The sequence below is a fragment of the Cannabis sativa genome, chromosome 9 (assembly GCF_029168945.1).
Source record: "Cannabis sativa cultivar Pink pepper isolate KNU-18-1 chromosome 9, ASM2916894v1, whole genome shotgun sequence".
NCBI classification, from domain to species: Eukaryota; Viridiplantae; Streptophyta; class Magnoliopsida; order Rosales; family Cannabaceae; genus Cannabis; species Cannabis sativa.
Genome location: NC_083609.1, coordinates 4,807,886 through 4,822,052, shown reverse-complemented (window position 1 = coordinate 4,822,052; position 14,167 = coordinate 4,807,886). Strand labels below are relative to the sequence as shown.

Sequence of the window (14,167 nt, the reverse complement as noted above, 5' to 3'; positions counted from 1 at the left end):
GAAGAGAGAGAGGAGTGTGAGGAGATCAAGTAGAGAATGAATTATATTTATAGAGAAACTATTGCATGATTGTGAGATGTTATGTAGAAAAAAAAAACTTGAAAGGTTGGTAGGAAAATGAAAAGACTTTGAGGAATTGTAATAATCAAAGTGAAGTGGAAGAGTCTCTACTTGATATATATTATGTATAATTAATTAGTTAATGCTTTTTAATTTATATATATAAATATAATTATAATTGCTAATATGACTATTATTATGTGTAAATATAAATTTATGGTATTAGAGTCGTTATATAATTTTCTTTTATAATTGAATATATATTTTATTTTGAAAGGATTTGTAATTGAATATTTAATTATGTATACTATTACAATTATATTTATTAATAATAGGTAATAAATATATATAATAAAATATGTTGTTAAATTCTTTTTAAAATTCATCATAATTCTTTTTTAATAATTCTTAATAGTTATAAAAATTTAAATATGGATATTTTTTTATTTAAATATTAAATAAATATAAATTTAAATAACTAATAAAATGACAAAATAGAATTAAAAAAATATTACAACTATATAGTGAATTTTTTTTGAAAAATTATTATTATTGTTTTGACTTTTTGAAGGGATTATTATATCATTGTTGGCTTATGTTTTTTTTTTTTTATTTATTTTTGGTAATAATTAATTTTATTTTTACTTATTCGGTTAATACAAATATAAATATAATAGGTGTTGTATTTAATTATCATTCTATTAGTATAAATTATTTTGAATGACCTTTGGTTTTTATAATATTTATTGATATTAATTGGACACATAATTTCTCTTTTACAAACTTAATTAAGTTATTATTGTTATTATTACTAATTTATAAATTATTATGATGTAATTGAATGAAAAAGTAATTGAAAAACTAAATAAAAGTGATAAATGGAGATAGCAAAGAATTAGAAAGAAACTTCATATAAGATGCCACCTAGAATGCTTTGTGCATTCCTTTATATTTATATATAGATTGCAAAATGAACAAATACAAGCGTAAAATTGTACTAAATAAAATAAAAACAACATAAAAGACTAATTAAAACACCACTTAATCATGACATAAACTAACTCAACAACAAATTAATACATATATTTTTGTAGGGATATGATTTTGTCCCGTGATGTACTTTCATAGAATGTATTCCATAGTACATTAGATGAGTCTCATGGTACATTAAATGAGTGTCAAGGTACGTTTCTACTTTTTAACCCTAATTACCCCTAGATCAATCTCAGCCGTCAGATCAAATAACTCCCTCATCTGACGGCTGTCGTACATCACAGATTACAATCCGTGAAAGCATAATAACGGGACAAAATCATATCCCTATTTTTGTAATAGTACAAAGTGTTTTGTAAAAATTGTCATTGTAAAAATGTTTATAAGTAAAATATCTTCTTAGAAAAAAAAAATTATTAGTAAAACAATCATGTTTGATCGCATCCAACCGTTATGCTATGCAACAACAAAACCACTATTAGTTTGCAGCCATAAATTTATATTTTGCAACTATAATGTTCGCATAATTATTTTGTTAATTTAACATTTTCGTGTTGTTAATTTAGTAAATTATGTTCTTTTTAGTGTTTGACGATCTTCAAATGATTGGTGTTGTCAAAAATGTGTCCACATTATCTAACATGTCTACATTGTCATCAAAATTTACATCAGCAACAAGATTGTCATTAGTGTAGGACTTGTACTCACATATCTTTATTGAAAAATAAATATCTTATAAGCAACCATCCATTGTAAATTAAGAGAACACAAACTTGTTAATAAAATTTGCATTATGTTATTGTTATGTGTGTACAGCCTTTGTTATGCTAAATGCATGCTATTTTGTTAGATCTAACAAGATCACTAAAAATCTATGGTTAATATGTGACTAAGAGACATGTGCTCTATCTCAAATAATTATTAATTATTAATTTTGTTTTAAATTTACAATTAATAAATAGTTTAAGATTTAGATAAAAGAATAATAACCAATTTACAGTAATATTTTTTCTAAGAGCAATTTGCGGTAAACCTCTTTATGTTTTAATTTTTATACACTTAACCCTCTTTTTTTTGTGGCAAAACCTCATTATGTTTTAACTTTTATACACTTAATCCCTTATCTTTTTTTTTGTGGCAAAACCCCCTTAGGTTTCAATATTTATACACTTAATCCCTTATATTTTTTTTGTGGCAAAATCCCCTTATGTTTTAATATTTATACACTTAATCCTTTTATCTTTTTTTTTTGTGGCAAAACCTCCTTATGTTTCTTTTTCTTTACAAATTTGACATGTCAGTTAAATATTACCGTTAAATATCAATTGGATGACCACTGTATACACCTGTGTATATGTAACAGTAAAACTTCAAACTCGATACAGTGGTAATCTAGTTAGTATTAACGGTAATATCTAACTAAAACTTTAAATTTGTAAAAAAAAGTAAACTCAAGGGGGTTTTGCCACCAAAATAAAAAATAAGGGGTTAAGTGTATTAAAACTAAAATATAAGAGAGTTTTGCTTAAAAAAAAAGATAAGGGGGTTAAGTCTATTAATACTAAAATATAAGGGGATTTTGCCACAAAAAAAAGATTAAGTGTATAAAAAATAAAACATAAAAGAATTTCGCTGTAAATTATTCTTTTTTTTTTAATAGTTAATTTTTAAGGAGGTTTGAATATATTTGGTTAGATCCGAAATATGAAATATGCAACTGGAATGGTCTACAAACAAAATAATATGATTGAATTAGATAAAAACACCCATAAATTCACCAATGCTACACCAACACTTTGATTTTATTATTAATATTTTTATAAAAAAACATAAAGATAATGAAGGAAGGTATAATATAACTATGAAGTGAAAAAATAGTTAACATTTCCAAGTCAAGCCAACGTTAGTCCATAGATCCCACCTAACACCCTCCCAACCATGCCAGCGACCAATACTTCAATTTCTCTTTCTCTCTCCTCTCGTGTTTTCTATTTTCATTTAAAAGAAAAAAAAATAATAGTAATATACTAGTAAATTTTGTAGGGTGTTTCTCTAATATATACTAAAGAAAGATGCATCTTTAAATATTTAGATTCTTTGAAAAAAAAATTAGTCTATTTTTTTATTTATTATTATATATATTATAATTATTTAAAATATTTTTATAAAAAATTCAAAAAATTTATACTAATTTACAATATAAAAAACAACCTTTAAATAATTTATTTCACACGAATAAAATAAAATAATTTTTTTTGCAAAAATTAATAAATTGTTTGAACTTTATTTTTAATAAACATAAAAAAAATTTATGGAATTCCACGTAGAAACTCACATAGCAACCATCGAAATAATTTAAATCGCCACTAAAATCTACCTGACAAATTATATAAAAATTATTGGAACAACAACTTGAACAACTGAATCTGTAAATTTTAAAAAATAGTTAAAATATTGTAGGGTGATTCTATAATGCACCCCTTAGAATGGATGTATTGATGGACCCTCTACTTGTTTCGGCATCTAGAAAAAAAAATTAGTCTCATTTTTTTCATATTCATGTACGCTATAGCTATTTAAGATATCCTACAAAATTTTAAGAAATTTGAAATAATTTACAATATAGAAAACAATGTTCAAACAGTCTATTTTACACGCGTGCAACACACTACTTGAACGCAATTTTTGGCGTGTTAAACTTCTTCGAATTTCTTAAAATTTTGCCGGATGACTTATATAAGTATAATTTACATGACCATGAGAAAAAATTTGACTAAAAAATTATTTCGGATACTAAAATAGATAGAGATGTATCGGTGTATCTCTTTTAAGAGGGTGAATTATAGAAGTTCCCAATGACTCCAAAATTTATTCTAAATGTAAAAAAAAAAAACTGATTTTCTAATATTGTACAACAAAAAAAAAAACAAAAGATAAAATATTAATAAAATAAAATGAGTGAGTGAGCTAACTACCTTGCGCCACGTGATGACTTCCTTCAACCTTCTCTCTTCCCTCTCTCTTTCTCTCTCTTCTTGTTGGATTGGTGGTAGCTCCCTTGATCTGGCCTAACCTTCTTTCACTATATAAACCCTTTCATTTCCATTTTTCTAAGCTCCCAAACAAACAAACATCTCTTTCTCTCTCGTTACTCCATTCCATTGGCTGATTCCGCCGAAGCCACGGAATTGCGTCGCCAGAGGTAATATTTTCATTGATTTCACTCTCTCTCTCTCTTCATTCTTTCGTTTGGTAAGAAAAGAAAGAGAAATTCTTGTTTTTGCGAAGTTATTGGATCTGTTATGTTGGCTCTTTGTGTTGGGAGATTCTGTCGATGTGCTCGAAGTTGCGATTGATTCATGCTTTGTTTTTTTGTTTAGTGGTGGAAGTTTGAAGTTAAATATATTATTAAGGTAGTTGAGGGTTAGCATTATGTGAGAGGTTGAGATCTGGTGGTGGTTCTTTATTAATTGAATCTTTAGGTTGCTATTGCTGGTCTTTGAATCTGTATATATTGGTTTTGTTACTCGCATTTTGCTGATTTTCCTTAGATCTGATTTAGTTGAGTTTTCTTTTCTTTTTTTTTTTTTCTGATTTGGTATGCTGTAGTTATCGTTAGTTTGTACGGATATGTTACTCATGCATGTGGTCAATTATATGCTTATATTGTATGAGTATTATTTATGGAACACTTAAATTGTGTTTTTTAAAAGAGCTGCCGGCCTTAGAATAGATCTAATTGTTGAATATTGTAGCTGAGATTCTTTGAGCTTTTTTTTTTTTTTTCATATTCTCTTTGTGTATGCAGAATTATTGTTTATCTGATTATTTTTCTATCTGAATTGTCAATCTTTGTAATTTTTCGTAGTTTATATATTGGATCATGTGCTGTTAGCCTGTTAGTGTATCAAAATATTGGAAATTATTAATTGTACTACAATCATGTTTTGTTTATTCCAACCTAAGATACACGAGGAAGCATGACGGTTGTTCTGTATTTTGATAAGAATTGGAACTTGGTTTTCTCGCTAGTATCTTGGGTGTATCTTTTGAGTACTTATTCCGTCATAACACTTATAACTGTTATTCCTGTTCTTTGTTCTTTTCAACTGCAACCTGGTAATTAGGAATAAATTGTTATCATTTGTGTTTACAGGTTATCTTTGATTCAACGCAATGGCTACCGGACAGCTGTTCTCTCGCACCACACAAGCTCTGTTTTACAATTATAAGCAACTTCCAATCCAGCGGATGCTCGATTTTGACTTCCTTTGTGGTATGTATAGGGATATATATATATATTATATAATGCAAAAAACTGTTTCTTATGTTGTCTTTATTGTGTTTTTATTCAGTTGTACTATAAGTTTTTTATATTCTTATGTATGTAGGGAGGGAGACACCATCAGTTGCTGGAATCATTAACCCAGGTGCTGAGGGATTTCAGAAACTCTTTTTTGGTCAAGAAGAAATAGCCATCCCAGTCCATTCAACGTATGTGTTTCTTTTCTTTCTCACGTTCTGTTTTCATGTTTCATACATCTTTATTTGCTTTAATTTGAATCTAAGACAGTCATAAATAAATAAATGTTCATGAACGTCAATTGCAAGATGAGAGTGTACTGTTGTGTTATGCTCTTCTAAGTCCTACATTCTAACATGGCTTGTTCACAACCATATAGCGAGCACACAAATTTATAACTTATACAATAAGTTTTATTTGATGCACACTTATTTTTTATGATTTTGTTCAATGTTAGTCTCAAAATTTGTTTATGACAGACTTATTACACCGATTAATTATTTCAATTAGCCTCCCCTGTACATAAATTAACAAGCATGCTCATGTGGGCACGGGCACATGTGAATCTATATATTTTCACACAAATCTATATATTTTATTTTTAATTTTAATGTCTACTGATTTTCAAGAGATTCACATATCCTTTTAATTTATCAAGCACAAAAACACACAAAACATGTTTTTTCATCCTTTGCATGCACGATTGTAGTAACATTACTATGGACTTCGAAGATGGAACTTTAGGGCTAGTGAACATCTTAAAAATGGACTATACTATTAGTTGGCCTTTCTTTTCTGAGTTTAAGATTGGCTTACCTTCATATTGAATATTGTTAATTTTTGTAGCATTGAAGCAGCTTGTGCCGCACACCCCACTGCTGATGTCTTTATCAACTTTGCTTCATTTAGAAGGTGGGTACTTGTTATGCTCATTAACGATTAGAATTTTGAAGTCTTACATAAGTTCTTATTAATGAACATGTATTATTTATTTCTCATTTCCAGTGCTGCTGCTTCTTCAATGTCTGCACTGAAGCAGCCAACCATTCGAGTTGTGGCTATCATTGCTGAAGGTGTACCTGAGTCAGATGCTAAGCAATTGATTGCTTATGCACGGTCTAACAATAAGGTGAGAGAACTACTGCAATGCCAACTGCAATGAACTGATTATGAAGATGAACTAATTATGTTGTCAGATTTTCATACATCTTACTTCCCTACAAGTTGAGGAGTTGATAGATGAGAGATTGATGATCTCTGGTTTTGCAGGTTGTTATTGGCCCAGCCACTGTTGGTGGCATTCAAGCTGGAGCCTTTAAGATTGGTGACACAGCTGGAACAATCGATAACATAATTCAGTGCAAGCTGTACAGACCCGGATCTGTTGGTTTTGTCTCCAAATCTGTGAGTATACACTCCGACTCCTCTTTATCTCTTTTGTTTTTCATTATGAATTTGCTGACCAGCTGCATCTACATGTTGATAATATTTTGATTTTCAACTGGTAACTAGTTTTGTATACATTTTCCTGGAAAATAATTTCACTTTTCTATCACAGGGTGGAATGTCTAACGAAATGTACAATACCATAGCCCGTGTAACAGATGGAATCTATGAAGGTAGACATGTGTGCTTGCTTCTCTGTAAAGTTTCTCTTCCCCTACACTATGCTCGCTAAGGTAAGGATGTAATAAAATTTGGAAATGTTGGACCATTGCAGGAATTGCTATTGGAGGAGATGTGTTTCCAGGTTCCACTCTTTCTGATCATGTTCTGCGGTTTAACAATATTCCACAGGTACTTTATTGCTATCATCTGCTCCTTAAGTTCTGGTGACAGAAGTGCAATTTTTCTTCTTCTTCTTTTACTTGGGTGAAAATGGATTACATCTGTGTAGACTCTGGTCATTTTGCATGACTAAAAAAATTAGGAAAAGAAAATAAAAATGATTGTCTCCTCCTCACAGACTTCTTCTCATGTTTTGTTCATCGTCAATTTATTCTAATCTGATTGACTGGCGCAGATTAAGATGATGGTTGTGCTTGGGGAGCTTGGTGGACGAGATGAGTATTCTCTGGTAGAAGCTTTAAAACAGGGGAAGGTGAACAAACCTGTGGTTGCTTGGGTTAGTGGAACCTGTGCACGCCTTTTCAAATCCGAAGTACAATTTGGTCATGCTGTAAGTTAAATATTTTTTTTTCTTAATTGATATTTATAGACCTAGTAAAATGTTCAATTTGTTTTAATCTTTTACGCTATGTAAATCAGGGAGCTAAAAGTGGTGGAGAGTTGGAGTCTGCACAAGCAAAGAATCAAGCACTTAGGGAAGCAGGAGCTGTTGTTCCTACTTCCTTTGAAGCTTTTGAAGCTGTAATCAAGGAGACTTTTGAAAAATTGGTTAGTTCTTCCTCTTTCCACCCGAAAATGACAAAAGAAGGCTTAATAAATTATTCACTAATGTTCATGCTTCCTACTTAACATATTTGATTAATTTCTCAGGCTGAAGAGGGAAAGATTTCACCTGTCAAGGAAATCAAGCCTCCTCAAATTCCAGAAGACCTAAACACTGCTATCAAGAGTGGAAAAGTTCGTGCTCCAACTCATATTATTTCTACCATCTCTGATGACAGAGGTACTACCTGAACTAGATACTGATCATTCTGCTCAATTTTCTAAGAATGTTTGTCAGATTAATGCTGATGAAATTCTTCTTTTAATTATGCAGGCGAAGAACCATGTTATGCTGGCGTTCCTATGTCTTCCATTGTTGAACAAGGCTATGGTGTTGGTGACGTTATTTCTCTTTTATGGTTCAAACGCAGCCTCCCCCGTTACTGTACTCACTTTATTGAGGTAGATTGTTCATCTGTATAAATTTTGCATTGTCTTGATTTTTGATTCTTAATGCAAAATTTTATACTGCGGGCTATGTAACTAATGCATTTATTGTTGATTAGATATGCATTATGCTATGTGCCGACCATGGTCCTTGTGTCTCTGGTGCTCATAACACTATCGTAACAGCTAGGGCTGGAAAGGACCTTGTTTCCAGCCTTGTCTCAGGTAAATTGTTGTTGTTGATTGTTTTGTTTCTCGAAATCGCAAGCCAGCATATTATTGCAATCTACAGAGAAATAAAAGATGATCTGATGAAACAGGTTTGCTTACGATTGGTCCACGTTTTGGTGGTGCCATTGATGATGCTGCTCGTTACTTCAAGGATGCTTATGACAGGGTAAATCCTATATCAAACTACAATGACTGATTGGGATAACTCAGTGCCTTGCCGCTAAAATGTTTTTGTACACTTACCCAGCTTATATCTTCATGTTATTGCAGGGTCTTACACCTTATGAATTTGTTGAAAGTATGAAGAAGAAGGGTATCCGTGTGCCAGGAATCGGTCACAGGTATGGAGACTTCTTTATTGTCTGTCTATTCATAATGCCATGCACTCGTTTAGTTTTTTTAACGCCTTGAACACTATTCTTTTTGTTTGCCAAAAAGGATTAAGAGAGGTGACAACAGAGACAAGAGAGTAGAACTACTTCAGAAGTTTGCACGCACACATTTCCCTTCTGTCAAGTACATGGAATATGCAGTGCAAGTTGAAACATACACCCTCTCAAAGGCAAACAACCTGGTCCTCAACGTAGATGGTGCAATTGGGTCCCTCTTCTTGGATCTCCTTGCTGGAAGTGGAATGTTCACCAAGCAAGAGATCGATGAGATTGTTGAAATCGGTTATCTGAACGGTCTCTTTGTGCTGGCCCGATCCATTGGTCTAATTGGGTAAGTAACTTAGAATCAATTTCTTACAAGTTTTTTGTGCGGTTCATCGTGTATGTTGCTAACCCTTGACGCATCAACAGTCAAGATTATGACCTAACTTGTCTTTTTATCCCCTAGGGGTGATTTTCTTAAAACTTTATGTGCTTAACTAAATACATAAATAATTGGTGACAAAAGAAATCAGTTTTGTTAGAGAAGCCTACATAAGACATTGCCCAATTGGTTTTGAGATGAACCATATACATCTTACCGTACACCTTACCATAAGATGCCTGGCTATGGCATTTATTTCATTTTTGTTTTCAAATTAGAATTTTGAAGTTCCATACTAACTAATTGTTATGTTATCGAATGTTATCAATCAGGCACACCTTTGACCAGAAGAGATTGAAGCAGCCACTCTACCGTCACCCATGGGAGGACGTTCTTTACACCAAGTGAGAGAAGTTGAGCCCCATTTTCATGCCACACCCACCTGCTTTACCCGAGCAATGTTTGTTTTGTTTAATTTTTTTTAGTCTCCGATTTGCTGAGACAGTTATTTCTGCTGTTAGTTTAGTGTCTGTAATGCTAATGGCTGAGCTAAGCTAAGTATAATTCTCTATCTGTAAGTTGTAACAAAAAAAAGGTTCACAAAGATAAACATTATCTTCCTATTTTATTAAAACAAACGCAATTTTTCACGACTTAAATATGGAAATAAGAAATTGTAAAAATGAGTACCAAACTTTCTCAAATAACATATCACATAGGAACGATGTGTATATTGCGTGTGATTGTTAACATTTTTGTTTTTTAGTTGCTATAAGTACTTTCAAAAAGAAAAAAGCAGAATAGACTGTTCAAACTATCTTTTAAACACCACTCACAAATCCCCAGCAAAAAAATACGAGTCATAAATAATTGCACAATTTTTTCAAGTTCATGTTCAATAAATAATATTAAATTATTTATCAAAAATATATATATTATGAGCATTGCTATTAGGCACTAGTGGTGTCTAATACTTTCTCGACATGTAGCGTTGCGATTGGCTAGCGATACTTTCTAAAAATTATTATATTAAATTATATGGGACCCGATACTTAGGTGGACCAATAGCGATATTGACACATAGGAGGGTGTTAGGCACCACTGGTGCCCTTTAGCATTTCTCATATATTATTGCATTAGATTAAAAATGATAAGAAAATAATATAAATAAATAAACGAAATTGAGACTGAGATATGTATAGAGATGAAACGTTTGGATATAATAAGGTTATCTCATTTATTATTTATTGAGATAATTACGGTAGAAGTTTTCAAAAAGTTTACTTTCATATATTATCAATTTAAAAAAATAGCGATAATAATCTCTAAGGTTTCAATTCTTGTATGTCCATTCATACCCAATTCAACAGAAATAGTCACTGGCTGTGTAGACTTAAGAATAAAGTTTGGAAATGAGTCATTTACAAAATAAGTAGTCACTAGCTGTGTAGACTTTGAATATGCTGGGTGTCTAGACACAAGGAGGTCTCTCACTGATTTTGTGTTCACAATACTTGGTGGCTGTGTCAGTTGGAAAGCAACACTGCAAAAAGTTGTTGCTCTGTCTTCAACAGAAGCTGCAACTGAAGCCATTAAAGAAGCACTATGGCTAAAGGGTTTCACCACTGAGCTGGGGTTAAACTCTGGAGAACAATTATACACTGTGCACTCTATCTCATGAAGAATCCTATGCATCATGAGAGATCAAAACATATAGATATAAAGCTGCACTTCATCAGAGATATCATCTCCAGCAACCAAGTCCAAGTAAGGAAGATAAGTATTGATCACAACCCAGCAAACATGCTTACAAAATGTTTCGCCCTAGACAAGTTTAAACACTGTTTAAACTTACTCAACATTGAAGAAGCTTAAGTCTCATCTCCACAAAGTATCTCAGTTAAGGTGGAAATTGTTGTAATTAAGACAGTTAAGGACTTTGAGCCTGCCACATCACCAACTAACCTTAACTAACTGTGTTAGTTACTTAACTACCTCAACCAACTTCTATAAATAGCATACTACAACCTATTTTTAGTTGAGGGACTTGTATTGATACACAAAAAGAAATAGAAAGAAAAGTGATCGAGCCTATTCTAGAGAGAATGGAGGGATGTGAAAATAAATTGTCTATTCTTGAAATAGCTTCTCCATGTGAGGTCAATTTGTAGTTTTGATTACATTGTCACAGTGGCTTGGATCACTACTTTTCTCTCTGTTATTGTAATTAAAGATCATCAATAAAGCTTCTTCATGATTCATGGTGGTATTGAGTAATGAATCACATTGATCATAGCTCAATCCACTTCATTCTTGGCTGTTATTTTCTTTAATTGTTCATAGAATTCTTGTTTTGTTAAGTCTTTCTCTGCTAATTGATCTTGCTGAAGAACAGTTCATCTTTTACAAATATCTTTGTTAGAGATTTTACTAGTTTACTAATTCATATTCTTAATCATGAATTAGAGTGGTGGATAGTGAACTAGTTTGAATAGATTCTCCATCATTTCTTCATGATGTATTACTCTCATATTATTTTTCAATAAAATGTATGTTCATTGTTCAAAAAAAAGTGTTCTTATAACCTTCTAGTGCAAGTGACAGAGGAAATAATTCTCCTTTTCCATTACAGGGTGGGATGTCTAATGAAATGTACAATACCATAGCTCGTGTAACAGATGGAATCTATGAAGGTAGACATATGTGCTTGCTTTTCTATAGAGTTTGTCTTCCTCTACATTTGTGTTATCAATAATTGCAAAGATAACATGTAAATTTGCAAATGTTTGACCATTGTAGGCATTGAGGTGATGTGTTTCCAGCCTCTACTATTTCTGATCATGTTCTGAGATTTAACAATATTCCACAGGTACTTGAGATCTTCTTTCTTAACTTTCATAGAATTCAGTGATTCTAAACCATGTCAATGGTGCTGGTTACTTAAATATTTGTACATATGATTGTCTAGTGTTATTAGTTATCTAATATATATCTCACAAGCTGATATTTTTCTAGACTTTTCCTTACGTTTTGTTCATTTTCTAATCTGATTAACTGACTCAGATTAAGATGATGGTTGTACTTGTTGGGTGGGAGCTTGTTGGAGAAGATGAGCATTCTCTTGTAGAAGCTTTAAAACATGGGAAGGTCAACAAACCTGTGGTTGTTTGGGTTAGTTGAATATTCTCTGCTTGGTCATATAACTTCATTTATCTTGATTGATTTTTGGCAGGACTAGTAAAATGCTCATTTTGTTTAATCTTTTACATTACATAAATCAGAGAGATAAGAATGAAGCACTTAGGGAAGCAGGAGCTGTTGTTCCTGCTTCATTTAAAGATTTTGAAGCTGTAATCAATGAGACATTTGACAAACTGGTTTGTTAATTCTTGCTCTTTCCAGGCTGAAGAGGGAAAATTTTCACCAGTGAAGGAAAATCTAATGAAAGATACTGCTTAATTTTCTGAGCCATGTTGTTTAATGTTAACGAAATTGTTTCATTCAATTTTCAGGTGAAGAGCCACGTTATGCTGGTGTTCCTATATTTTCTCTTGTTGAGCAAGGCTATGGTGTTGGTGACATTATTTCTCTGTTATGGTTCAAACACAGCCTTTTATGGAGCTAGTGTGCTCATCATGTGTGTAAATTTTAATAGTTTCTTGATTTTTGATGTTTAGCTGCTGAGTCTTGATGCATTTATTGTTGATTAGATATGCATTATTCTATGTGCTGACCATGGTCCTTGTGTCTCCAGAGCTCATAACTCTATACTTACAGAACCTCATGAGTTTGTTGAAGGTAAGAAGAAGAAGGGTATTTCGAGTGCCAGGACTCGGGCACAGGTATGGAGATTTCGTCGACTCTGATACCACAAAACCGGCTCTAGGGGAAATTTATCCTCACCTTATTCACACACAAAACAAACATAAACTTGTTTAGTATTTTAATGCTTTCAACACTAAGGATCAAAAGAGGTGACAACAGAAGTTTGCAGGCACACATTGGAATATGCAGTGCAAGTTGAAACCTTAACATAGATGGTGCCAATTGGGTTCCTCTTCTTGGAAGTGACCAAGCAAGAGATAGATGAGATTGTTGATAATGGCTATCTAAAGGGTCTGTTTATGTTGGCCCAATCCATTGGTCTTATTGGGTAAGTAACTTCAATCAATTTTCTTTGCCTGAATTCATCTCATCTCTTTATGTTGCCTGTTAAGGTAGATACAACCCATGACACATCAACAGTCAAGATTATGACATAAACTTGCTTTTTTATCCCCAAGGGGTGATGTTCTTAAAACTTTATGTGGTCCAAAACAGATTAGATGCTCCTATTTAACTAATAATACATCACACTAACTAATTGTTGACAAAACAAGTCAGTTTCATCTTTTAGATACCTGGCTGTGGCATTTATTTATTTTTGTTTTTAAATTAGAATTGTATAAGGAGAGGGAAAACAACAAACAAAACTGGCCCCCCAAGAATGCATGCAGCAACACAAATATTTCTCTTTACTTTTCTTAATTGCTATCATACTCAATTTTCCCTAAATGGTCCTATAGTATAGAACTTTATTGTAGAATAATAAAGTTCCATAATAACTAATTGTTGTGTTATCGAATGTATCAATTAGGCACACTTTTGACCAGAAGAGATTTAAGCGGCCACTCTACCGTCACCCATGGTGGACGCTCTTTACACTAAAGTAGTGTTTGGTTGGAAGTAATGAAATAATGGGATGAAAAGGAAACAATTTTCATTCCATTGTTTGGTTGTATTTTAAAGTATTAGAATGTCATTCTAATAAAATGCTCTTTTCACCATTTCAGTGGAATGAGTATTTCATTTTGAAATGAAAAGAAAAATTATTCCAATGTAACATAAAAAAAAATTTAATAATTTTTTTTATTAATTTTTTTATACATTTAAATTTTATTCCATTCTATTCTTATTTTTATTCATATTCTCATTTCTTTTCTTATA

The 14,167-nt window shown here is 31.8% G+C and overlaps 1 protein-coding gene across 1 annotated transcript; it reads left to right on the top strand.

Moving 5' to 3' along the window:
* Window positions 1–4,086: 4,086 nt before the first annotated feature.
* LOC115724085 (ATP-citrate synthase beta chain protein 2) lies at window positions 4,087–9,840 on the top strand. Its single transcript, XM_030653541.2, has 17 exons — window positions 4,087–4,255; window positions 5,210–5,329; window positions 5,445–5,547; window positions 6,203–6,268; window positions 6,362–6,485; window positions 6,626–6,760; window positions 6,915–6,975; window positions 7,077–7,153; window positions 7,380–7,535; window positions 7,625–7,753; window positions 7,856–7,988; window positions 8,082–8,209; window positions 8,314–8,419; window positions 8,515–8,591; window positions 8,696–8,766; window positions 8,864–9,148; window positions 9,514–9,840. The coding sequence occupies exons 2-17, from the start codon at window positions 5,230–5,232 to the stop codon at window positions 9,587–9,589; spliced, it is 1,827 nt and encodes a 608-aa protein (XP_030509401.1). The 5' UTR covers window positions 4,087–4,255; window positions 5,210–5,229; the 3' UTR covers window positions 9,590–9,840.
* The last annotated feature ends 4,327 nt before the right edge of the window (window positions 9,841–14,167 follow it).